At 38.6% G+C, this 24,829-nt stretch overlaps 2 protein-coding genes and 1 long non-coding RNA gene across 3 annotated transcripts in view; 2 read left to right on the top strand and 1 right to left on the bottom strand.

The window, feature by feature from the left end:
- Positions 1 to 650: 650 nt before the first annotated feature.
- Positions 651 to 13,866, bottom strand: tbrg4 (transforming growth factor beta regulator 4). The gene is made up of 12 exons (XM_027171864.2): positions 13,468 to 13,866; positions 11,878 to 12,357; positions 11,005 to 11,186; positions 10,635 to 10,776; positions 8,460 to 8,634; positions 7,542 to 7,699; positions 5,876 to 5,986; positions 5,629 to 5,773; positions 4,902 to 5,138; positions 4,678 to 4,789; positions 3,946 to 4,060; positions 651 to 1,604 (listed from the first exon to the last, which is right to left on the bottom strand). The coding sequence occupies exons 2-12, from the start codon at positions 12,289 to 12,291 to the stop codon at positions 1,503 to 1,505; spliced, it is 1,893 nt and encodes a 630-aa protein (XP_027027665.2). The 5' UTR covers positions 12,292 to 12,357; positions 13,468 to 13,866; the 3' UTR covers positions 651 to 1,502.
- On the top strand, positions 11,193 to 12,778 carry LOC125140225. The gene is made up of 2 exons (XR_007139480.1): positions 11,193 to 11,665; positions 12,734 to 12,778. It is a non-coding gene; the product is annotated as an uncharacterized LOC125140225 (long non-coding RNA).
- Positions 13,867 to 14,004: 138 nt separating the features above from the next.
- The window catches only part of si:dkey-12j5.1 (probable assembly chaperone of rpl4), a 64,588-nt gene continuing 53,763 nt past the window's right edge, over positions 14,005 to 24,829 (top strand). Inside the window, exons 1-6 of the mRNA XM_027171874.2 lie at positions 14,005 to 14,194; positions 15,364 to 15,473; positions 15,665 to 15,811; positions 17,035 to 17,184; positions 21,491 to 21,597; positions 24,629 to 24,752. Of these exons, the coding sequence (XP_027027675.2) occupies positions 14,134 to 14,194; positions 15,364 to 15,473; positions 15,665 to 15,811; positions 17,035 to 17,184; positions 21,491 to 21,597; positions 24,629 to 24,752 (699 nt within the window). The 5' untranslated portion in view covers positions 14,005 to 14,133. The remainder of the gene's footprint in view (positions 14,195 to 15,363; positions 15,474 to 15,664; positions 15,812 to 17,034; positions 17,185 to 21,490; positions 21,598 to 24,628; positions 24,753 to 24,829) is intronic.

Here is a 24,829-nt window from a genome sequence, read left to right as displayed (position 1 = left end):
CCTTAAAATCCTAACCAATGGAAAGACGTTGAGGAACAGGAAGACCAGATAAGACCAGATTAAAGCCTGCCCAGTTCTAGAACAAGATTCTCTGGGCAGATGAAACCAAGAAGAACTTGCATCAGAATGAAGTGAAGAGAAGGAAGGAAAGGAAGGGCTGATGATCCAAAGCATACCAAATCGTCTGTTAAACCTGATGGAGGAAGTGGTCATGTACAGTATATCTGCCAGTGGAACTTTGGTGATTATTGATGATGTGAGGGTGGAAACATTTCTGACATGATTGACAGGACAAAAATTTGCAATTTTAACATAGTGTAGAATTTTTTTTTAAATATAGAGAGGAGGTACTGTTTTCTCATTTAATCTGCAATTATTTATCTTCTGTCTTCCTTCTGATGTGCCGCTCAGTGTTGAATTCTGTGTGTAATAATTAGTATTCTCCCTTTTATAGGACCTTGCAGTTCAAAGAATTTAATATTGTTCACAGATTCTAAGGATTTAAATCTGATTAACACAAATAATCACCACCGTTTAATATCTTTGTCAACATCCTTGCAATATCCCAAAATCCCGCTACAATTAATTTGCTATGCTAAGTAAGCATCTGAATAATTCTCAATCACAAAAACCCAAATTGAAACCAAAGACAAGTTTAAATAATATTTTATTCTGTCCATATGCAGCACTTCACAAAGATGACAATCTTACATTTCATGTGTAAAAATTATGTTTTTAAATGTTTCAAACTCTTAGGTCTGAGCAAACCCCATTCCGTTTTAAAGCAGCCTCAATGACTGTCTCCTTGGCAACAAGGAAAGCCCCATCCTGTTGTCTAGGCAACCACATCACAACTGGTAAGTGGGAGTTTATTATTAGTGGAAGGAGAGTTCTCCAAAGAGACATCCTTTACAGTTTTTAGAAGACTCGCAGAACTGATATTTTGTCTGGCTGGTTATTATTCACAGTATAAAAGTCTGTTGCTTGAAGCTGAAAAGGTTCTATGGACGTATACACGTTTAAAAATTGCGCACGGATAAAAGACACAAACTGGAATTATTCTGTAATTTGATATTGTTGTATACAGCTGAAATACAGATTGTTTTCATTTACAGCTTAAAACAAAGTTACATTTTAGAAATAAACTCAATATCAAGCAGGTTTTCACACAGAAGTATACAAAATGCAGATGTACCACCCAAGCCAATCGTATCTTGGAGCCTCTGATACTCATAAATACTAATCAATTATTTTATAGCATCATAATTAGAACTTAGTGATGAATTAAGAAGAGTGTTCAGTGTTGTATCGTTTCTGCATGAAGATCCCGATGGTCCATGCCTAGCCATGCCCATGTATGTTTATTATTGGTGAATAAGGTGATGTTTAATGAGTCTTCATTTTCTGGTTGGATCTAAACAACTCGGTGCCCAAACTGATTTGCCATGCTGTTCGTTTCAGAAGTTCTGCTTTGGTCTGTGGATGCACTGCAATCCATAAGCTCACTTAGCCATGTCCTCTGCGACGGCCTTCCCGATCTTATCCTTTAGATAGGACACTTGCTGCCAATCCGTCTTCAACTCCAGCAACTCAAAGTATGGAACCTGATGAGAGACAAAACTTCATGTTAATGCTAGATTACCTGGTTACACAATTGCAGTTTTTGACCATATGGTACACATTTATAGAAGGAAACTTATATTAATTTCACACTGGTGACAGATGATAATGGGTTCTCTTTTTAGTCTGGTTCCTCTCAAGGTTTCTACCGTGAGAGGAAATGTAAATATAGCTATCCACAAACCCAATCAAGAAAATCCCATGTGTTCAGTTGGGTTGAGATCTGGTGACCGCGAGGGCTGTAGTATTATGTATTTACATGTAGTATTATGTATTTACATAATTTTCATACTCATCAAAGCATTGAGAGAGCCTTAAACTCTGTAAAAGGGGGCGGGGTTATCCTCAGAATATAATGTAATGCTGTATTGATTTGCAGTAAACCTGGTCATAGATGACACAAAGCATGCCAACAATATTAATATTGGCTCTTACAGACATTGTGTGTTTAATACACAGGATCACTTTTTTAAAACTAATACATAAAAATACTGTAATGCATTTAAAACCCCAATAACGTTCCCCGGTCAGTTTGACCCGAACAGTACCAAAGGGTCCACAGAGTGAACATGTAACACGAGTTAACTGAATTATGTACATGTACAATGTTATGTAGCAGGTATTGCTGTCCGCTTTTAAATGTCATGTAAGCAGATGTCACAATAAAGCACTTCAAAGTTTTTCAGTTCATTTTTGTAAACTTGCATTGAAATGGGAAAGTGAAGCATTGAGATTTTGTATACAAAAACTAACAGGAAATGATGGTGGATGAACATCATGTCCAGTCCAACTCTTTTGCTCATGGCCATCCCAATGCAATTGTGGCAATGTAGCTTACAGCAGGCTATGTTTAACGAACTGCTGGATGCCCCCCACCCCCAACTTTTGAAGGAAAGGTTTGCCTGGATGGGATGGTGTTCAACCCACTCTATAAGGTGCTGTTCTCATTTCGTGCAGCATAACACACAGTCCGAGAACAGGCCAAGTTAATCAGTGATAATCCAGAGCCAGGGTCAGGGAGCAGACAAACAAACTAATCCTACCGTCTACTAGATGGCCGAGTCTTCAACCAGGGTGCACAATATAGAGACTGTGTCTATTTCCCGAGCTAAATAAACTGTATAAACACTCAAAATTTGTTTTAGTAACCTGATTAGCATAAAACAAGATCATAGTGAATGGAGAGCCAGTACTTTTAATCTGAAGCTATGAATGTTAAATCTAAGATCTCGTGCATTTAAATACCTTATTGTTAATGAAATGATTACTGACCAGAAGTTTAGTGTTCTAGACTTAACAGAAAAATGGATTACACTGAACAAGTTTGTTGCATTAAATAAAGTTTATCTGCCTGGTTATAGTTATACAAGTCACCACCACCTAACAGAAAGGAGAAGAGGTATCACAGTTACTCAAAATCTAGACACAAATTCAACACATTTGAATTTCTTTACTTAACATATGTAGCCACAAAACAGTCTACTGAATCCTGCCCCCTCCCATCGTCCAAGCGCTAAAACCAATAAATTGAGTTGAACTTTCATTTTAAACTATAATATTGCCTAATCATTTTTCAGTCTAATTGAAGAACTAGCCAAGCCAATCCTGTTCTAACAGGATTATTCTAAATGCTGCAGAGACAAAGAGAGAAAGAGAGAGAGAGAGAGAGAGAGAGAGAGAGACTGACTCAATTCTCTCCTGCAGCTCTGTGCTATTTTTAAAGCAGGCATGGGACAATCTGCTACGCCAGACGCTGCAGCGTGGACCTAGCTAATCTGTGCTAGCTGTGGCTGACAGTCACAGCATGTAAAGAGTACAGAAACATACAGAAATCTGTGACATTAATGCCCCGAGAGTCTCACACACTGCGTAACACGGTAGCATGTTAGCTGCCTGTAAACAGAAATATATATATATATATATATTCGAAATGAACAGAATAGCTTGACATAATTAACATGAGAGATGCTACAGATTATTATTATTATGTAAAGGAACACTTTTATGCAAATGTAGTGTAACTCTTGCTATGTCTGAAATAGCACCTTGAATCCTGACTGATGGAATGAATGTGTACACTGTTTGCTAATTACGCTTGTAGCATACGTTTTCTAGCCTCTACGAAAATGAAGCAAATACTAACAAGCCTCTCAGAAACATCCTTGAGATTAACATAAAGGAACTGCAGTCATGGCGTGATGTAAAAAAATCACATGGCTATAAATTACTTTAGACTTATAATCTTAAACATATACTATCATGTATAGTCCTTCTTTGTGTTTTTTTTGTTCTTTCCATCTTTGGCTCGCTCACTAAATGACTTACCTCCACTAACAGAAACCCGGCCAGCTGCAGGTGGCGCTTCTGCATGGCGAAGCGGCCCAGTAGGTCTTTGCTTCTAGAGGCAAAATGAGGAAACTCCCAGGCCAGGAAAGCCACCCTAAAACACAAAACATACGAAAAATGATAACTATAATGAAACTTTTGGGTGCATGAAGATATAATTTTAAAGAATAACACAGGTTGGGATGATCAGACAGACAGGCACACTGATAAACAGTCTGCCACACACAGAGCCAACCAGACAGACAAAAACACAAACACAGAGACATACAGACAGACAGAAAGACAAAGACATTGTTAAGCAGCCAAACAGACAGACAAAAATCCCCAGACAAACATAAATAGTAAGACCAACAAACAGCTCCAGGCTTAAAGACAGACACAGAAAAATAATAGACATGGAGACACAAGACAGACAGAGAGACACATGCAAAACGAGAGACAAAGTCATACAAGTGAAGAAAGATACAGACAGACAGGCTGTCCAATAAGGGAACAGTTTTGTTAAACCAGCCAAACACACCCTGGTACATAAACGCCACAGGATATATTGTTTTTTTTGTTTTTTTTTGCACATTACATGACAACATCATTATTCACAACAAAGAAATTACAATATTCTACACATGATTATCATCTTGGACTATATTTAAACAAAATTAATTTTTTGTGGTCAAGTAATTAGATTTATTATTATATTTTTTTAACCCTCACCTTCGTGCCCCCTGAGGTAAACGCTCTGTGCTGCCCCCTCCAGGTAAGTGTGGTGCTTCCAGTTTCTTCAGGTCTATGGGCTTATTATCAGAATTCACCACCAATTCTGCATCTAAATAGTGGCAGAGCAAATAAATACACGTTCTGGCTCTTAATATGCTTCACTGGGAAATCTTCCAACATTTGCTACAACAGAGAGTGACAGTAAACAAACAAGCACACACCTATAGTCCACCCATACACAGTGCTGGTGTTTTTACGCAGGGCTTCTGTACGATTTTCAGTGAGGATCTGGAGGGCTTTGTGTAGGGTGCTCTGAAGAGGTGTCAGGCTCTGCTTGGTCTGTTTTTCATGGACTGCAGGAAGGGGCAAAGTGGCACGGATGCCAGATTCTAGCTGTCCTGAGGCTGCAATATGAAGCACCTTCAATGTGTAGTTCTCCGCACGAGCACCACTGCCACCTAGTGGTGAACAAACAGACATTTGCTATATTGAGTGAGAAGCTCACCAGCTTCTGGATCACTGTGTTAGCATGTTTTCCATTCTGATGTATGTGTTCGTTAATTGAATGTAAACTGGTTCAACTGGCTGGTGAGTGTTTTAATTAAACTTTGTATTAAAAACGATATAGTTATATATATAAAATGATAGCAACAGGGTTTTTGTGCATATTTGACATGTTCAAATTTGTATGATGCCCAACTATGAGGCTACAGTTGACATTTTATCAATTAATATCCATCTCTATTCAAGCAGAACATGGTTTTGATAAACGTTCAAACAGAACAAGTCATATCTTATGTTAAGTGCTATGTTTGTGGGTTCGGTGTTTTGTTTGGGGTCTTATCGTTGCTTTAAAATGAAATTAAAAGTGTAGACGGTGAATGTCAAAATGTATGCATACATTCCATCATTGCGTGCTGTGTTACACAACCGCACAGCGATTCCCACCTGTAACTTTGCTGTGAAACGCAGGATCGATGATAGCGGCAATAAACTCGGGTTTGGCCTGCTGGAAAATGCAGAGAGCCCAGACTACATCGGTCAAAACAAAAGGTTCCAGGCTCTGCCAGGAGCTTTCCAAAGCTTCATGAATCTACATACACACACACGTGACAGATAAAATAATTTTTAATTGTATCAACCTATAACAATATTTTACATATATTAATTTTACGTCTCACTTCTGATTGGTTACCTTTGCGTAAAACTGCTCCTTGTTACTGGGCTGGAAGTTGAGCTTGGCGAAGGCCATGAGGAGGTTACACATCTGTAACACGCTGTACTTTTCACTGTTTTTTACAAAGTGCTAAATGGAAAGAAGAAAGAAAGGCATATATTATATATATATATATATATATATATATATATATATATATATATATATATATATATATATATATTATATATATATATATTTATATATATTTGTGTGTGTGTGTGTTTATAAGCGTACTGTCACCATAGTGTTGGTTCTGAAAGCTCTAATCTGATTGGTCAGCAGGTGTTCATTAATTTCATTTAAAAGCAGCTTGGTCATTTCAATAGTAGGTTTGTATTATATTATAATAAAACGCTCCTGGTATTGTTTCTATAGCAACACCTCACTCGATAGCATATAACCCACATAATCCAAGTCTAATGCTAGACTGATTAAATCTGTGCTGTTATTTAACAAAGAAATTCTGCCAAATGCTGTAAATGTAAATGTAGAAAAACACATTTATGTTCAGTGTGAATATGGTGATGTTTTTTGAACAAAGTTTTTTTTTTTTTTTCCCAATTAACATTTATGGTTTCCGTTGTCGGTGTCATGTTTTTCCACCAGGGGAAAGTCTTCCGTACAGATGACGGTGAGGTTTCTCTGTACCACAGAAAGCTTCAGAAGATATCTATATATAAAAAAAGATGACTGGTTATTGCTGCTAGAAACCAAGTGATAATACAAGCTAAGGTTTTTGTTTACATTCCACATCATCGAATGAAGAATATTGTACCCAGACCTACAGACTGACGGCAAAAGGTCTGGACGCCACAGCAGTGACCGGTGATCGACCAAGAGGGCATCTGACTGACATCCAAAGCAACCAACCAGAGTTTGTTTTGTTCGGCATCATGTCATGTCCCTACAAAAGCAGTCCGGTGTGTAATAAAAGATCCTCATAAGAGTCACTGTTGTAAACACAACGGCTTTCTTCCTCCATGAAAGAAGTTGAACCTCACAAAGGCTTTGTTTCCAGACGAACTGTAAATAAGGTGCGCACGCATCTCCTGGAAATTCTGTAGACTCCAACCAATCAGATGAGGACTTTAAAACTCCTGCAGTGTTTCAGATTTTGTGTGTGCTGTGCATTAGATGTTCATCCCATGTTTCATGGGTCTAAGATGACGTCAAATGTTACTATAAAAGGTTAAAAAGCGTGACATGATTGAGTCAAAACAGGTGCCTGTTGATTATTACCCTATGAACAGCACACACCATTCATTCACCATTTAATTCCTTATATAATTGCAAGCTAGCTTCACAGTTGATGTCTAGCATTATGTCACAGAGATGTCTAGCATTAACTATTGACGATATCTAGCATTACTATTTACTAAGGCACGTATGACTATGGGTCAACTACATTCCACAGAAAAAATACTGACCTGGCAACGCTGTCTATAATGCCAATGAAATGTACCCGTGGCATCTTTGTCAGCCACTAAACATGTTCATGCCATGTTTTTCAGCCGTCATTTATCCGTTAAACAGAACAGACGAAGTTCAACACCATGTACTTTAGCTTTAGTTGCTTCTTTGTATGTTTCTATTATATAAAACACCCAATGTGTAATATGTGTCAAACGTATAGGGTTCAAACCTGGGTAAATCCCTCGAACAGAGGCACGTGAAGCCACTTCAGGAAGGCTAGAGACTTTGAACAGCGCATGACTTCAGTGGCGCTCATCTCTGGTAATCGAGGCAGGAGCTCAGCAGCCAACCTCTGGCACACTTGTGTCTGGTGGAAATTCAGCTTACCTGCGGAAATGAATATCAGAACAGCAACACTGAATAACAACACAGACAAAGCTTTTGAAACAAACTGCATGGTATTATCGTACAAGAATGGATGCATGTACACACATGGCTACAGCGCCATGCAAAGTATTCACCCCCCAGACCTTTTACACCATACTACAGCAGTAGTCAGATCCCTAATCCAGAGCACCTTACAGAATACATACATCCTTCTTCTTCTTCCGGCTTTTTTTCTGTTAGGGGTCGCCACAGCGAATCAACAGTCTAACTCTATCCTTGGCATCCTTTACCTTCATGTCCTCATTACTGATCTGTTGTCTCCCATACCATCATTTTAACAAGAAAATAACAGATCAAAATATCCAGATCCAGATGCAACTGCAGGGAAAACTACTTCCACTTGTCACCCAGGAAGATAAATACTTTGTATTATTTTTGTTTGTTTTATGAACATTTTTGTACCTTCTATGCACATATAATGAATCCACGAAAAAAAAAACCCAATTAAGTCAATTCCAGGTTGTAAAACTACAAAATTGTGAATATGCTCCATATCTATGTATGTAAGGCTGTGTTAATGATGCTGAACACAAAAACAAATGAACACACTAACCATTGTTAAAGAAAAGCTGATATTTCTGTCCTTTTGTAACATTTTATTACGTAATATGACATTGTTTGGTTTTCTCGAAACCCATAGACTCCGACCTGTAACAAGCTCTGTGACTAAATCAGAAGTGAAACAGTTTTATAAACTGACCGTATGCAAACACGATGTCCAGCAACAGAGGTGTACTGAGTTCAGAAGAGGGTTTCTGGTGCAGGTGGTAGGACAGCGCTCGCAGGAGTGGCACTGATCGGCGGCCCTGCAACGCCACGGCTAACGTCGCTCTGCGGATGTCCTCGCTGCTGAACTTCTCGGCTAACTCCAGGGCCTGGCGCAGAAAGGCGATAATGTAGCATTAGACACTAAGACACATAACAGATGTTTCCAGTGCTGCCTAGTTAGCCTAGCTATTGAAGTTATTGCTAATGGAATATTCTATTTAAAGCTGCTGAATTTAGAAATGTTTGGATATAAAGCCACCCAGCTGAGTGAATAAGTTTACTTTATACACCAGTTATATAAGTCACATGTGGACTGGTCTGTGGTGGCCTGCAGACCCCAAGTCCATAAAAAAAAGAGAGGGCTACAGGCATAAAACCTTAAATTATTAGGATGATGTTCTGTGGTGACCCTGGACATGGAGCAGCGGATTCTGTACCATGTTCATGGAGGATAAAAAAAAAAATACAAATTGACTATAGAGAAAGAAATTTACAGTTAATCAGCTGACAATATAAAATGCAGTAGTCGCATATTTATTATTGAATGTGGAGAATGAAAGGGTGGTGTTTTTCCCCCGCTAGACCTGCGTCGATCAGCAGTAGAAATCCAGCATCGGCATCTTCGTAAATAGGAGCGTCATGATTTTTAGCGACTGAAGAGACCACAGTCTTGCTTTGCTTTCTGTTCACCATGTAACATTAACAATAAAGTATAATACTGTTATATGTAATTAAGGTCCATTTGATTTGTATAGCACTTTTAACAATAGACTCGAATAGGGACGAGGGAAAGGAAAAACTCCCTGAGAAATGAGGAAGAAACCTTGAGAGGAACCAGACTACAAATGGAACCCATCCTCATCTGGGTGTGATTATAAATCGTTTCCCTTCTATAACTGTGTGTTATCTGGTGCAATTATGTAATCTTATGGGATCATTTTGAATTCAGATCAATGTTGCCTGTCCTTTCTAAATTATTCTAGCTGATGCACAAGCTGGAGCGGTTAAGGCCTCAAGCCTCAGCACTGCCAAGCTGCCACTGGTGGGTCACTGAGCAAGTCCCCAAGCCCTCACTGCTCCAGGGGTGCTGTAACCTTCAAACTTGGGATTTGTGAAGAAATCATTTGTAATGTGTATGTGAACAATAAAGGGTTCTTCTAAATGGTTGAGTTTAGCAGTACAGACACTTGAGAGACTTTCCCTCTTCCAGTTCTTAAATATTACCAAAAAAAAAAAAATAAAAAATCCATCTGAGGCTTACCACATACTGCCAGAACATGATACATGATTTAAAGGTGGGGTCTCCGTTGTTTGAAAGCCAAAGTTGACATTTGAAATCACCAAAACAAACACGCCCCTAACCCAAATGGGTCCCACCCCTGTATTGATAGCTCCGCCCTCACATACATACGCAACCCAGGCTACTAATGGAAAGAAATGTGCCTTTATCATAGCTGAAGGGAAGAACAATACGATTGCAGATAAACAAACAAGCAAAAATGACACACAAGCATAATCATGCAAAGGACGGCATATATTAGTTCTGTGTAACAAAGCAAAATCAACGTTACTCACCTATCGAGAAGGAAAAAAGCACCTCGGCGTCTTAAGTAAAGTCAGCTGCATATTCACAGATTGGAGTTTCCCGAGTCAATAACTCCTGAGCTAAACGCTGTTACTACACAAAACGCAGTTGTAGCTGCCTCTCTACATTACTACGATAGAAAAGAGGTGTCATTTGTGTAGAAACCCCAATCTGTGAATATGTGGCCAACGTCCTACTGTACTTCTTGCCTTATCGTAAGCCTTTCTTTGCTTTCTTTCTTTGTTTTTATCCTCCATGTCAATGTTAAAACCGCTTTCTGCTAATGTCACACGTGCTCACTGAACACTCTCTCCGCCCATATTGACAAGCCCCGCCCCTTTCTGCTCATTGGCTACACGTTTGTTTTGTATTTGTTTTGTTTGGCGGCCCAACGCAGTTTTCTGAAGCATTTCTCAAACAACGGAGACCCCACCTTTAATGGAGTGTACATTTTGTAGGAACATTACATCGATAAACTACATGTCGTTTGTAATATTGGTCATGTTTGTGTGTGAGTGTTACCTTATCCTCCAGCCTTTCCATGAGCGGAGGGGAGAGTCTAGCGGCTCTGCTCATGAGCATGGTGACGGTGCGCGGGTCGTTCACCTCTGTCCAGCGCAGCTCCAGCTGCTTTAGCACAGACGTCAGTAGCTCATCTCCCTGTCTGCACCAAACCACACACACACACACACACACACACACACACACACACACACACACACACACACACACACATCCACACCTAACCTTACTGCAAGATAATTATTACACAAACCCTGCGTGTGCCACGCACTTATTACACACCTTATTACTTTTGGAGCGCTGACGAGCGATTTTATAGTAAAGCGACTGGAGAGCATGTTAGTACTTTATTTAATACTCCTGTGTTTACCCCTGATTCTTCCAGCCCGACGCCCAGTCCGCCAGCGAGGAAAGGTGGCGGTAGTTGAAGCGCCGGAGCCTCCACAGTGCCTCTGTCTGTAGAGAGGACATCAACGGAGTGCTGGAAGGGACACCGAGAATGGAAAGAGCACGCAAGACCGACACCAATGTGCCATTCCATATCACATTCACCTAAAATAAACAAAAGCAAAATAAACGATGTTAGCAACACAGTGACAGGAACAGTGCATTAAAGCAGAAAAACACATCTGCAGCAGATCCCTGGGTCATGAAACTGGATTTAACCCTGGTGACAGGGTTACTGAATACAATCAGATTTCGGCACTTATTTTGCATCTCGAGCCTATTTTTTGTTCTGTATAAGTTATTCCAAGGTCTCAAGATATAAGTATATAAACAGAATATTGATATAGAACAGAAGCCTTTATTTTGTCACATGTACATTACAGCACAGTGAAAAATCTTCTTTCACATATCCCAACTTTGCAGGTTGGGGTCACAGCGCAGGGTCAGCTATGGTACACAGCTCCTGGAGCAGTGAGGGTTAAGGGTCTTGCTCAAGGGCCCAACAGTGGCAGCATGGCAGTGCTGGGGCTCGAACCCTGTTTCTACAAACAACCACCAAGAGCCACCACACTGACCTTAATAAGGTATATAGATATAGCTTATAAGTTAACGGTGAGAACCCAAATTCAGTCTGAGGTTTTATTTACTTTTTGGTCATCTTCTACTGCATTGGTAACCTATAAAACTTCATCAAAATCGATATCTGAACCCGACAGTGTGGATGGAAGTCAAACAGCATTCGCTCTCAGGGCTGTTTTAACACACATCTCTCTGTACTTGTACTCTGTATCTTTACCTGAGAGTTTAAAGACCCCATCAGATCCTCACAGCGAGGGTCCTGAAGGATATTCGCCCTGTCGAGATCTTTATTTTCCACCACCAATCGGCTGAGTTGGACCAGACACATGCCCGCTTGATTGGCCGAGCCGCCCCGTTCAACCCACAACGACAACACATCCTGTGGCGTGGTGGCTTTCTCGACAAGAATATCCAGTTCAGTGCGTGTAAATGTGATGTTCGGTTCATCCGCCTGTTCTGGACCTGCACTCAGATTCAGGGGCCTGACGGAGGGTAGGATAAGGGACTGGGATCGTGCCGGATGCTCTGTGAACGGGTGAGATTTGAAAGCATGAAGGCGACTGGTGGCCGAAGAGGACTGAGGGCAGACAACCAAAAGGCGAGCACAACGGCTCAAAAACCTGCTGGCCATTTGGGAGAATCTTCAGCAAAGCAAGACTAGAATTCAAGACTCGGGATCCACATAGCGGTGGTGCTTCTATAACAGGAAGTTAGTAATAGAGAGACAGAGAGAATAAGATGAGGATTGAGACACAGATCATATATGTAAAATATAATACAGACAAAATGGTACAATAAAATAAATAAACAAATAAATAAATAAAATAAATAAAGCATAATGGAAAAAAAGGGAAACACTTCATTACTTGACATATTGTTGACTGACTGTCCCAAAGTCCTGACATTTGAGACATTATTAACAACTGACAACAACAATAAAACATCAGATTGCCTTCATGGCTTAAAAACCTGACTTTCTTTGTACACAAACTTCCTGAATGTTAAAACAAGACACTGCAGGCGATCATGGCATTTATTTTAACACCATAAACATGATTGTTGTTATATTACAGCTTCAGGGCTCTCAAGTGTCATGCGATTTAACGCAACGACCAATGGAAAAAAAACGCAGATCCTGGAATTGTTCAGCATCATCCTCGTTCACCCACAGAGAAAACCACTGGAGCTGCGAGCATCACTGTGAGCACAGAGTAAGTCTTGATCTCCTGTTTTAACGTTACAACAAATTTACAATGACATTTTGACTGCTGTTAGAGATGTTTCCCAGATAATCAGCATCAGTTTTTCATGAGTGTCTATAACAGTTTTACAGCCTGTTCACTGACAACACCTGCTCAGAACAAGTAGTCTAGGCCAAAAGTCCAAAAAGGCAACAAACACTTACAATAAACAACACCAGTCATAATCTCTCTCTCTCTCTCTCTCTCTCTCTCTCTCTCTCTCTCACACACACACACACACACACAAATTAATAAATGGAAATTAAATAAATACTTTGTATTTGGTTAAATCGTGTTCAGTGATCCTTATCAAACACAACAACACCCCCATTGTTATGTTTGGAGTTGGAGATGTCACTCTTGCCTGTCTTCAGAACTCGAGAGCCCTACAGCTTGTGTACAGGTGAATAAACAGCAGCTCAATGAGGAAGAATTCTGACCTTGTGCTTATGGAGAAGCTACCAGACTGTCATCTAACACGACTTTACAATCTCCTAATGTAATAAATTCCACTTTAAATATAAAACAGGATTTTAACGACGATTATAAATCAGAAGCTTGTTTACCTTTTGTCACTTTATATTCCACGATTTTGATCCCGGCGACATTCACATGGCTCTAGCACTAAAAGGCGCGTAATATTGACGTCAGCATCAGCGCGTAATGAGTTAGTGTTAGGTTATTATTTACGTCATTAATTTGCGACAGTTGGTCATTCTCCTGTGTGAGCTGTTTTGATAAACCTCTCCTTTAATACATACATGATATACATTTTACTCCAAGTTACTTTGGATGGTCGTGTTTCCGTATAAATGTAGCAGATATTATAGTATCATAACACTTTTATTTTACAATATCTTAACACTTTTATTTTGAAACTAAACTTTCTACCGGACGTGAAGCCTTAGACTTTACCGTCTCTCCACATGCTGGCAACTACTGTTACTTTCCCACCCGTATTTATACAAACCCCGCCTCTTCTTTTAAACCGCGCTTTAATTGGCTAGTTATTATTGTCATCTTGTTACTAGCCAATCATTGAACAGGATCTAGAAAGTTACCAGCCAATCCTGGTGTAGAAGGCTGAATCTTCATGAATATGATTGTGAAAAAAAAGTCAGAGTGCAAAAAATCCCATGCCATTTCGAGGCTGTATATAAACATCTGCGTTATAAATAAGATCTAATAAAAGATTTTGTGTGAAACAGAGTTGCTGTCGTTGGAACACAACCATGGGAGGACAAGCAAAGGCTAAAAAGAAAGAGAAACCTAAAAGAAAAGAGAACCGTAAAGGTAATTGTCTAGTTAATAAACTATAAGTTTGTATAACTGTAATCAGTTTGGTGACTGTGACTGATCAACATGGCTTAGTGATGGATATATAGAATAAGATTTAATCTCTTCATCATTTCATAAAATCACTTATAATTGAAGTGATTTGGTCTTCTTTAAGTTGTAATTCAATACTGAAATATATATATATATATATATATATATATATATATATATATATATATATATATATATATATATAATGTGTGTGTGTGTGTGTGTGTGTGTGTGTGTGTGTGTATTTCATATATAAATATATAAATATAAATGTATATATTTATATATTAAACACACACACATTTATGTATGTACTGTGTGTTTATATATATATATATATTTATATATGTATGTATGAGTGTATGTCTATATATATATATATATATATATATATATATATATATATATGTGTATATTATATAAAATGTATATCAAAGAGCTTAAACCAAAGAACCAGTGTTTTGAGATTGATTTATATATTTCAGGTGGTTCGATATTGCCACATTAGTAGAAATCATTGGTCTGCTGTTTTAAAAAATGACTTTAAAAACCTTTACTACATGCCCAATCAACAGAAATGTAACTTTCTTATTTAAAGTACAGAACTGATTAATATGAAACACATAAAATATCTAAACTCATGTTTGTTACATAAACTGTGTATAATTTAAAGCATGTAATATCTCATTCTGTTCTATTACACGTGTGTGTGAGTGCATTCGCTGTGAATAATGTGAGGATTGGGCTTGTGCGTCACACTGCAGCTCTACATCGCTACTGTTCTGTCTGTGATTTGAAGCACTGTGTCTCGAGTGTAAGCAGATAGTGAATAGTTTGTGCGCTGTCAGAGGTTGGCACCCCATCCAGGGTGTTCCCTGCCTTGTGTCCAATATCCCCTGTAAAAGGCTCCAGGTTTCCTACAACTCTGTATAAGATAATTGGCTGCTTGCTGAATGTATCAGATAAAGTTATTTCATTCAATTAGATTTGTATTTTGTGTAATTGCACATTGCTCCAACAAGCTACTAGAATATCATTTTAGCAGTAACATCATCTGTAGTAGAGTGGAATGATTTATATATCATATCTTTTTTTATAATCATCATGTGTGTTTTTCTTTGTTGTTGATTCAGGTCCTGAGAGCACAGCAATGTCACCACAGGACAGGATGAAAGCCAGGATGCAAGAGAGAGCCAAAAAGAAGACGGCTGAAAAATACTCCATTGATCAGTTACTAGAAAAGGTGATTCACAGAAATCCATAAAATAACGTATAGTGATATTTATAGCGCTATTGGATTTGTGCTGTAAAAATGACCGCTACTGTGATGTACAGTAGGTGTTTGGATCTTCCAGTTAATCTAGGCCAGCACTTATCCAGGTCATGTCGAATGACTAATGATTTATAATACTGCTTTATTTCTCTTTCTGTTAGACAGAAGAATGCATGGACAATTTTGACTTCCCAATGGCGAAGATGTTTTGTCAACGTGCTCTAGACATTGAGCCTACCAACCTGACCGTTCTGGACATGCTCGGAAACATCTGCGCTGAGCTTGGGGACATGGATAAAGCCAAACAAATATCCTTTAGCTTGCGATGGAAACGGTCCAGACAGCAGCGATGCTAGCAGTGTGGACATTTTAATAAATCTTAAACAAATGAATTATTTTATCGCTGCAAGTTTGATATAAAAGGTATCAGGACTCTGTTGGCTTTCAGTGTGAGATGTGTGTGTTCCCTCTATTGATTGATAACCATACACAGATAACCATTTTAGTGGTTGAAGACAACATCTTCAAATTTTAGAAGAACTTGGAGCATCTCAGAGGTTTGATATCACTATTTGATATCACTATTTGCTTAGAAGAGTAACCATTTTTGTTTTATTTTTGGAACATTTCTATGAAAATTTTACCTACTACAAATACTCTCCTTTCTGATGAGCTATTAAAGGTGTGGTGTATGATGTTTGAAAGCCAATGTTGACATTTGAAATCACCAAAACAAACACGCCCCTAACCCAAATGGGTGTCACCCCTGTATTGATAGCTCCGCCCCACACATACATACGCAACCCTATTATGGCGGAACCTGCGGGGGCAGCTGGCTGAGGGGTTATTTTTTATCAATAAATGAACTCAATGAGTAATACTATGGTGATACAAATATGTTTTTGTAGTACTGTGTGTTGTACCGTGAAAGCTTTAGCTCCGTTTCATGCCGAAGACGTTCGGTTCTCTCCAGCGCTGGAAAGCTGATCCTATATTAACACGGGTCCTGCTTCTTGCTTTATCGTAAGCCTTTTTTCGCTTTTCATTTTTATCCGCCACGTCAATGTTTCAATCGCTTTCGGCTAATGTCAGACATGCGCACTGAACACTCTCTCCACCGCATATTGACAAGACACCCCCCTTTCTGCTCATTGGCTAGACGTTTGTTTTGTTTGTCGGCCCTACTCAGTTTTCTGAAGCATTTCTCAAACAACGTGCCCCCCACCTTTAATTTCCACTGCAGTGTGTTACACGACAAAGAAATTCAATGCCGAACAAGGGCGCATCAAAACAGACACAAATTCCACTTTTTAGCCACTGGTAAACAGTTTGACTCTGGTTCCTCTCAAGGTTTCTTTCTTATATCATCTCAGGGAATATTTCCTTCCTCATTAGGGCTAATTTTTTTGTAAATCTGCTTTGTGACCATGTTCAGTGTTAAAAGTGCTCCAAAAAGAGATTTTATAAGTTTGTAGGTGTGTGTGTATGTGTGGGATGTTTGAAATGGTTTTCACCCTTAACGTCAGTGAACGTATTTCTGAAAGCGGTGGATTTGAGTCCAGAGGAAGGCCACAGTAAGTACATGTACCTGGGTCAGATTCACACAGGCGCCGAGGCTGTGCAGTACTTCAGCAAAGGCATTGAAGTCATGCTGAAAGCCATGGACAAGCAAGCGCAAGAGGTATGTATCAAGCCGACTTTGTCTATAGATCTATAGATCCTATTTCATTACATTAATCAATAGGTAAATTAGTACTATCTTGTTAGTGAATTAATACACTGCTGGTACACAGTAGGGACCTTACAGTTGTTATATTATTATAACAGAGATGTCATCATTCACTAACATCAACAACACAGAGCCTTAAACACGGGAACCACAGTAAAACTATTGCCTAATGTGCTTTGGGAATGTACTGTACTGCTACTGGGATATACTGATCAGCAAGGTACACAGTAGTACCCCATTATGTTTGATGTGAATATCCAAAGGGCTGGATATAAAGAGAATATAAATATCGGGCCTAAAACACAGCCTAGTGGTACACCATATTGAATTTTTAGTGTGTATGTCGTTCATACAGCTGACTCACAGAGCTAAGCAATCAGAGAGCTTCTAGTTTTTAATGAGAGCTAATGACTTCTTGACACGACTGACAGTGACCGTTGGTGACTAGATGTGGGTGACTTAGTTAAGCGAATACCAACGGGAGTGAAAAAGGTAGGGCGCACGTGATCCATGGCAAAGAGCACAACAAAGATTCTCCTTCATCTCGTAGGATGTTATGACGTGATAACAATCGATTGAGAACTTTATTGCCGTGACAACCAGTAGTAGGAACTAGAGGTCTTCTCGGGTCTAAAAAAATGTACCCGACCCGAAGTGACCCGAATCACTTTTTACCCGACCCGAGACAAACCCGAAAAAAATAAACCCGAGTCCGACCCGACCTGTTGGCATTTTTTCGGTAAAAACACATTCATTTTAAATTACCCGAGACCCGATGCCGCTATTACTATACCCGACCCGTGTCCGAGGTACACGTGAAACTTTTAGACCTGAACCTGCTCGGGTCTCGGGTCGGACCTCGGGTTTTCGGATCTAATTGGACCCGTGAAGACCTCTAGTAGGAACACTTCATTGTACAGCTGAAAAGCTCTCCTTCTTGTATGGTTCATTTAAAGGAAAACTGATTTTGAACGCTAGTTACACCACCCAGTTATAAGCATTATTACCATGGCAACCAGAAGAAGGATTTCATACGGTGCATGGTGCGACTTGCAGCCATAAAATCACTGAATATGTGAATGTAGCTTTTGGATGATTATTGATGCAGGTCTGAGTATATGTGGGAGATCAATTCTAGCTAAACAGACATGACACGTTATTCACATCTCACGCTATTGTACTAATCTCTCTCAGGCAGTTTTTACAGTAGAAATGTTTGTGTAGCTCTTGCTTTGCATTGCAGAAAACAACGTAGAAATTGTCATAGGTTAGTGAAGCAAACCAAACTGAGGGATGCTACAGAGACTGGACAAACACTTTAAGTAGCATTAATATTATATTTACATTTATTAAGCAGAACATAAAAAACAAAAACAAAAAAAAAACCAAACAAAAAAACTTTTACCGTATCTGTACACAGACAGAATGTTTTTATATTTTGTTTAAGAAATTTACATTTTTAGATTCAAGAAATTAATCAAATTATTTACTAAATTACAAATGAAAAAAAAAAAATCTAATTTTTAATACAAGAAGCCAATTGAATCTTTTGAGATTTAAATAGCTTATTTATTTCAGTTATTCACCTAAACTTTTATCCTCAAAGGCAGTTATTATCAACGACCAGGAAGAACGCAGTCCGAAACCAGTCCGTAAAATCGGACAAATAATATCGGCTCGATATATTCAGCTTAACGTGAATGTCGGCTTTAATTCGGTTTCGTAAGCATCGTTGAACAGTCGTAAGTCAGAGCTTTTGTGTAGAAGTCAACAGGATGGTAATTTCTGATGGATTCTGAGTCATCATAAACAAGCAAGGGCAAGTATTTTACCAATCACCAATCAAGGTGAATATTGTGTGGCAAAATCTGACTTTGTCTGTAAATGTTTATTTTATGCTTATTTACTTACATTATGGTAATCATGAAGTAAATTAGTAATATATTCTTAATGAATTAATATGTTGCTAGTGCAAAATATGGAGCTTTCAGTTGTAATGTTAATATCTAAGAGATGTCATCGGTTACTGATCGCCTGATGCCTGGTTTTCATTGGGAAAATAATTACTGAGTATAAACTCTGTGTACATCTGAAAGGATATAATGCAAGAGATCAGAAAGGTACACAGAGATTGAACATACAACATAAATAAGACATTTTAATCAGCAAAGAGTCAATAAGCAGCCAGTGTGGATTTAATAAAACTGTGGAAATGTACTGTACGGACTTCCTGGTGAGGACGACGTCAGGCTGCGTTATGAACTAGCTGCACTTTTGGCTAAGTTTCTCAGATGTAATAGCCAAAAGTCTGCTGTTTTCTGATGGTTGGTAAATTTTTTTTTGACTGCAGTGAGAATATTTAGCTCGCTCTGGCTCGTGAAATCGTTTACGTAGCACTTCACTGAATGATCAGTTTTTCAGTCATACAGTTAACAAGAGAACTTTAAAATAATTAGCATGGGAAGGACAATGATGCAGTGTAATGTGACTTTTTTATGTTTTAGGTAAGAGGCATTTTCCTAGTGCCAAGACTAAAATGCATATTTTTAAATTGATGTCAATCTCCAGAAACTCTGATGCTCCCAGTCATAGATTTTACAGCGTTTACTTTAATTCAAAGAGACTAGAATTAATACAATTTTTAAAACTTGGGCAATTCTTGAAATAGGGACTTTTATTGGGAAGATTTTCTATTTTGCATATTTGGAAGAAGTCTCTCTCTCTCTCTCTCTCTCTCTCTCTCTCTCTCTCTCTCACACACACACACACACCCGCGCACACACGCACACGCATGCACACACACACTATTTACACCACTTTCCTGGAAACACACACACACACACACACACACACACACACACACACACACACACACAACCTCCACCACCTTCCTGGAAACACATGCACACACAGACACACACACACATACAGTACATGCACACACAAACACATTACCGCCACCACCTCCTTGAAACACACACACTCTTTCACTCACACACACACAATTTTGCAGAAATTTTTTCTACATTCATATTCGAGGGTAGTGACATTCAGTTTGATGTATTAGTTTGCTACACAATAGTGAGGCAGTATACAGGTGTGTTTTGTATTTTTGTAAATTAAGATGCAGTTCAGTGTTTGGCCACTTGGTGGAGATGCAACATTAGAAGAAAAATAGATTAGACTCGAATAATCCAGTAACAGCAATAGCTCAGCTAATGTGTCAGTAAAATGTTACTAATCTATTGGCACTTTTGTACAGTGACTAAAAGGTGGGTCTGATAGTGAAAATTAGAGTAAACCAGTTTTATTCCAGACTAGGATTATATAAAGTGATTGAAAGCTGAAGGTTGTGAGTTTAAATCTCATGAATGCTTCAGAACCTTCAGGGGGGGGATTATTTGCTTGCGGAAATGTCCAAGTTGCTTAGGATGAAGTCGTTCCATCAGTGTAAAAAGTTTATAGATTATATTTGAATGTTAAATAATTATTTAATTTTATTTGTTAATAAGTATTTAGTTGTTAGTGTTTATTTGTTTTTCTTTCTTTCTTTCTTTCTTTCTTTCTTTCTTTCTTTCTTTCTTTCTTTCTTTCTTTCTTTCTTTCTTTCTAACAAAAAAGTTTCTTGGAATTAAAACCACAGCTTAAGTCTGTAAAATAATAGAATATTTACACCTGGAATAAATAGAAAAATTAGAGAAACCTTTAGGGATAAATATCCCCAATGCATACTGTATTACATAACAGCATTTCTCCTGACAACAAATGAGGAGTCTGAACAAGAAAATTTGTGTAGAGGAAAAAAAACAAACGGCTTGACAAGGTTTTTCTTTTTCAAATGGAACGGATAAGATCGGTCTCACAGTGTTGTTTAAAACTAAAACAGACGAGACCTGTCACCTAACTGATCCAAATCTCCAATCAGTTCTTTTTCTTTTGGAAGCCTTTAATTACAAACCGCTCGGCAGGAACGTACGTCTCGAGACGAGGGTCAGTGACATTGCTAGAGACTTGCCGTGTTCTGATGTTAGATTTTAATTACATGTCTAAATTCTAAGCACATGACAAATGACTGTGTTTTAGCTGTAGCTGTCTTGCTCGGCACTCAGGGGGAAGGATCATATTTTTTATGTGTTGAATATTGCAGTATGTTGCAAAGCTTATTAGATGTTTGTTTTTATGTACTTGCACATGCAATTCATTTCTTAAGGAATACGTTGACATTGCTCTGTATGTGTGTGTGTGTGTGTGTGAATAGGTTAGCAGTATGGGAGCTGCTGCTTTACCATCTGAGTCTCCCATTACCGAAAAGGACGTGTCCGTGGCCTTCTGTTCCGTTGCCGAGATCTTCTTCACTGACCTTTGGTAATTTTAATTTTTTTTTGTTTTTCATAAATCCTTTTCTCAAAACCACTATACATCCTCTCTGCCATCTCTTCTCGCATGCTCATATACATTGTCCTTTTTTTCCGATAAACACACACACACACACACACACACACAGTGAAATAATGATTTGATCCCCTGTTGTTTTTGTAAGTTTGCCCACTTACACTGAAATGAACGGTCCATCATTTTTATGGTGGATTAATTTTAAAGGAGAGACAGAATTTCAATAAAAAAAATCCAGAAAACAACATTAGAAAGGTTATAAATTAATTTGTATTTGATTGAGTGAAATAAATATTGGATCCTCAAGTAAAACGTGACTTAGTAGTTTGGAAAGCACAGAGGTCAGATGTTTCTTGTAATTGGTCACCAGGTTTGCGTACATCTTATGAGGGATTTTGGACCACTCCTCTGCTTTACAGATACTTTTCATATCCTGAAGGTTTCTAGGCAACTGGAAGTTTCAGCTCCTTCCACAGATTTTCTATGGGAGGTAACTGGCTATGCCATTTCAGGATCCTAATGTTCTTCTTCTTGATCCACTCCTTTGATGCCTTGTTCTGGGTTGTTCTGTATGTTCTGGGTTATTGTCATGCTGGAAGACCCATCCACAACCCATCTTCAGTGTTCTGGCTGAGGCCAGGAGGTCCTCATTCACCGTTCCCCGGCCCCTCGATGCGGTGAAGTCTTCCTGTACCCTTAGAAAAGAAACAGCCCCAAAGCAGAATGCTTTGACCTCCATACTTGGTTGTGTTCTTGGGGTCATATTCAGCATTTCTCTGCCACCAAACACGGTGAGTCGAGTTCATGCCAAGGACTACATCACATTCTCCTAAGCCTTCTCTGAATCATTCACGTGTTCATTAGCAAACTTCAGACAGCCTGTACATGTGCCATATTGAGCAGAGAGACCTTGTGGGCACTGTGGGATCTCAATCCATTACAGCGAAGTGTGTTACCAGTTGTTTTCTTGGTGACTGTTGTCCAAGCTCCCTTGAGATCATACACACTGACAAGCTCCTCCTATGTAATTCTGGGCTGATCCCTCACTTTTCTCAGATTCATTACCTCCAGATCTTGAATGGAGCTCCAGAGCTACGGCGATTGACTGTTATCTTGTATTTCTTCCATTTTTTTAATTATCGTGCCAACAGTATTCTCTTTCTCAAGCTTCTTGCTGATGTTCTTGTAGCCCATTCCAGCCATGTGCAGGTCTACGACATTTTGACAGGTCTTGTCCCTGACATTTTTTGATAGCTCTCTGGTCTTTCCCTGGGTGGTGGAGAGGTTTGATTGAAACGATCGATTCTGTAAATTTTACAGTGTAAAAGGTGTCTTTTTATACACAAAACGAGTTGAGATTACGAGTACTTTTCCTAAAGGGTCACTAATTTGTGTGCTCAATGGGAACATAACCGGTCTGTGGGGGTCAGAATTCTTGGTGGTTTGTAGGGGATCAAATACTTATTTCACTCTATCAAATACAAATAAATTTATAACCTTTCTTTAATGTTTTCTCTGGATTCTGGACCATATAATTATTTTCCCCACCGTACATATATTCAGGTCCGACTATATTGTACAGTAATACCTCGAGATACGAGTGCTTTGACATACACATTTTTTGAGATACGAGCTGTGAGCAAATATGCCTTGAGATACGAACAAATTTTTGAGATACGAGCATCCGAGCCGAGCCGTCAGTTTTATCTGGCTCAAACTGAATTTAATCTGAATTTGCCTTTGGTAGCTGTTCATGAAAACTTAATATGTGACACAAAGAAGTGTTAGATCCATGAAAGGCGCCATCATTAGCCAGAAAATACAAAACCGACTTAACAGAGAGATCCTTTACGAGTCGCCAAAACAACAATTTGGTTCATTCTTTAAATAACAATACAGTAATAGTATTATATAGAATTGATAGTAATGTAATAAGATGAATATAACAGTTTAAACAGTTTTTGCATAGTTCTGTCCCTACAAAGCTGTGTAAAGTCAAAAACACTTAACATGTTAAGAAAAACATGTTGAGATTTTCTGTACCAGTGTGAAATTATGAGCTTGAGCCTGCCTGAAGGCTTTGTGTATGAGTAACGGATCTTTTCCAAAAAACACACTGTAGTTACCCAGAACGAATCGCAGGAATCAGTGTGCCTCGTTTATCAAGCTGCTTACAAACAAATTTATTCAGAAATTGTTCACAGGAGTGTTTACACAAAACATTTGGTATTTGGTTAGTTCGTAGAAAAAAAACAATCTACTCCGTATCCGAAGAGCGTTTGTGTAAATTTACATAAAAATAGACTCACTAACGTAAACCTCGAGTGGCTTCAGATGGTATAATTATAATATGATAAGGTATAATATTACTTGTACATTGTAATAGCCATAGACATGAGTCAAAATGTCTTCGCTTCTTCCTCTGAGAAATTCTTTTTCTCACAGTTTAGTCATTTATTCGTTTAGTTGCTTTTTCCTTTTATGGAGTTTTGTGGGCGTCGCCAAATGCAAATGAGCTTGTGCTCATGAGGACAAAAATCATTGTTACTAGAACTTTGGCCTGTATTTGGCCTGTGAAAACCTATTAAACATGACGTACAATTATGTACAATTCATCTAAAATGTCATCGAAAAGGTACCTCGCAGCCTTTTGTACAGCTATATTTCACTGCACAATCATCATAAACTTTAAGATTAGTTTGAGAGCTCGAATTCACCAGAATTATTACTTTTTTTTTTTTTTAATTTACTACTGGATAAGACTGTCTAACACATTAATTTTATTTGATTGTTAAATAACTAAAAGCCATTTAAAACATGGCAATAATACTGTTTGTTAAAGGCTGCAGCATAGTGTAGATGAGTTAAGTGTTCAGGTGACGGTGTGAATCTTTATACAACAGAAAAGAATCCTAGATGTTCTCAAGGTACCTGAAAACAGTGTTGTGTAAGTGTATTAATGTTTGTTTGTTTATTTATTTATTTACTTATTTATTTTTGCCAGTATGGAGGAGGGAGCAGCCGAGCGATGTAAGGAGGCTATAGAGAAAGCTCTGCACTATGACCAGAACAATCCTGAAGCTCTGCAGTTAATGGCTAGCTACCTCTTCAGCACTGAGAAACCTGAGGTACACTAACTTCCCTATACAAGAAGCCATCCTGTCTTTGCGTCCTTACACACCACCCACGTCGAATTTATTTAATT

The sequence above is a fragment of the Tachysurus fulvidraco genome, chromosome 25 (assembly GCF_022655615.1).
Source record: "Tachysurus fulvidraco isolate hzauxx_2018 chromosome 25, HZAU_PFXX_2.0, whole genome shotgun sequence".
Classification (NCBI taxonomy): Eukaryota; Metazoa; Chordata; class Actinopteri; order Siluriformes; family Bagridae; genus Tachysurus; species Tachysurus fulvidraco.
The sequence above is the reverse complement of the archived record's forward strand: the minus strand, read 5'-3'. Positions and strand labels throughout refer to the sequence as shown.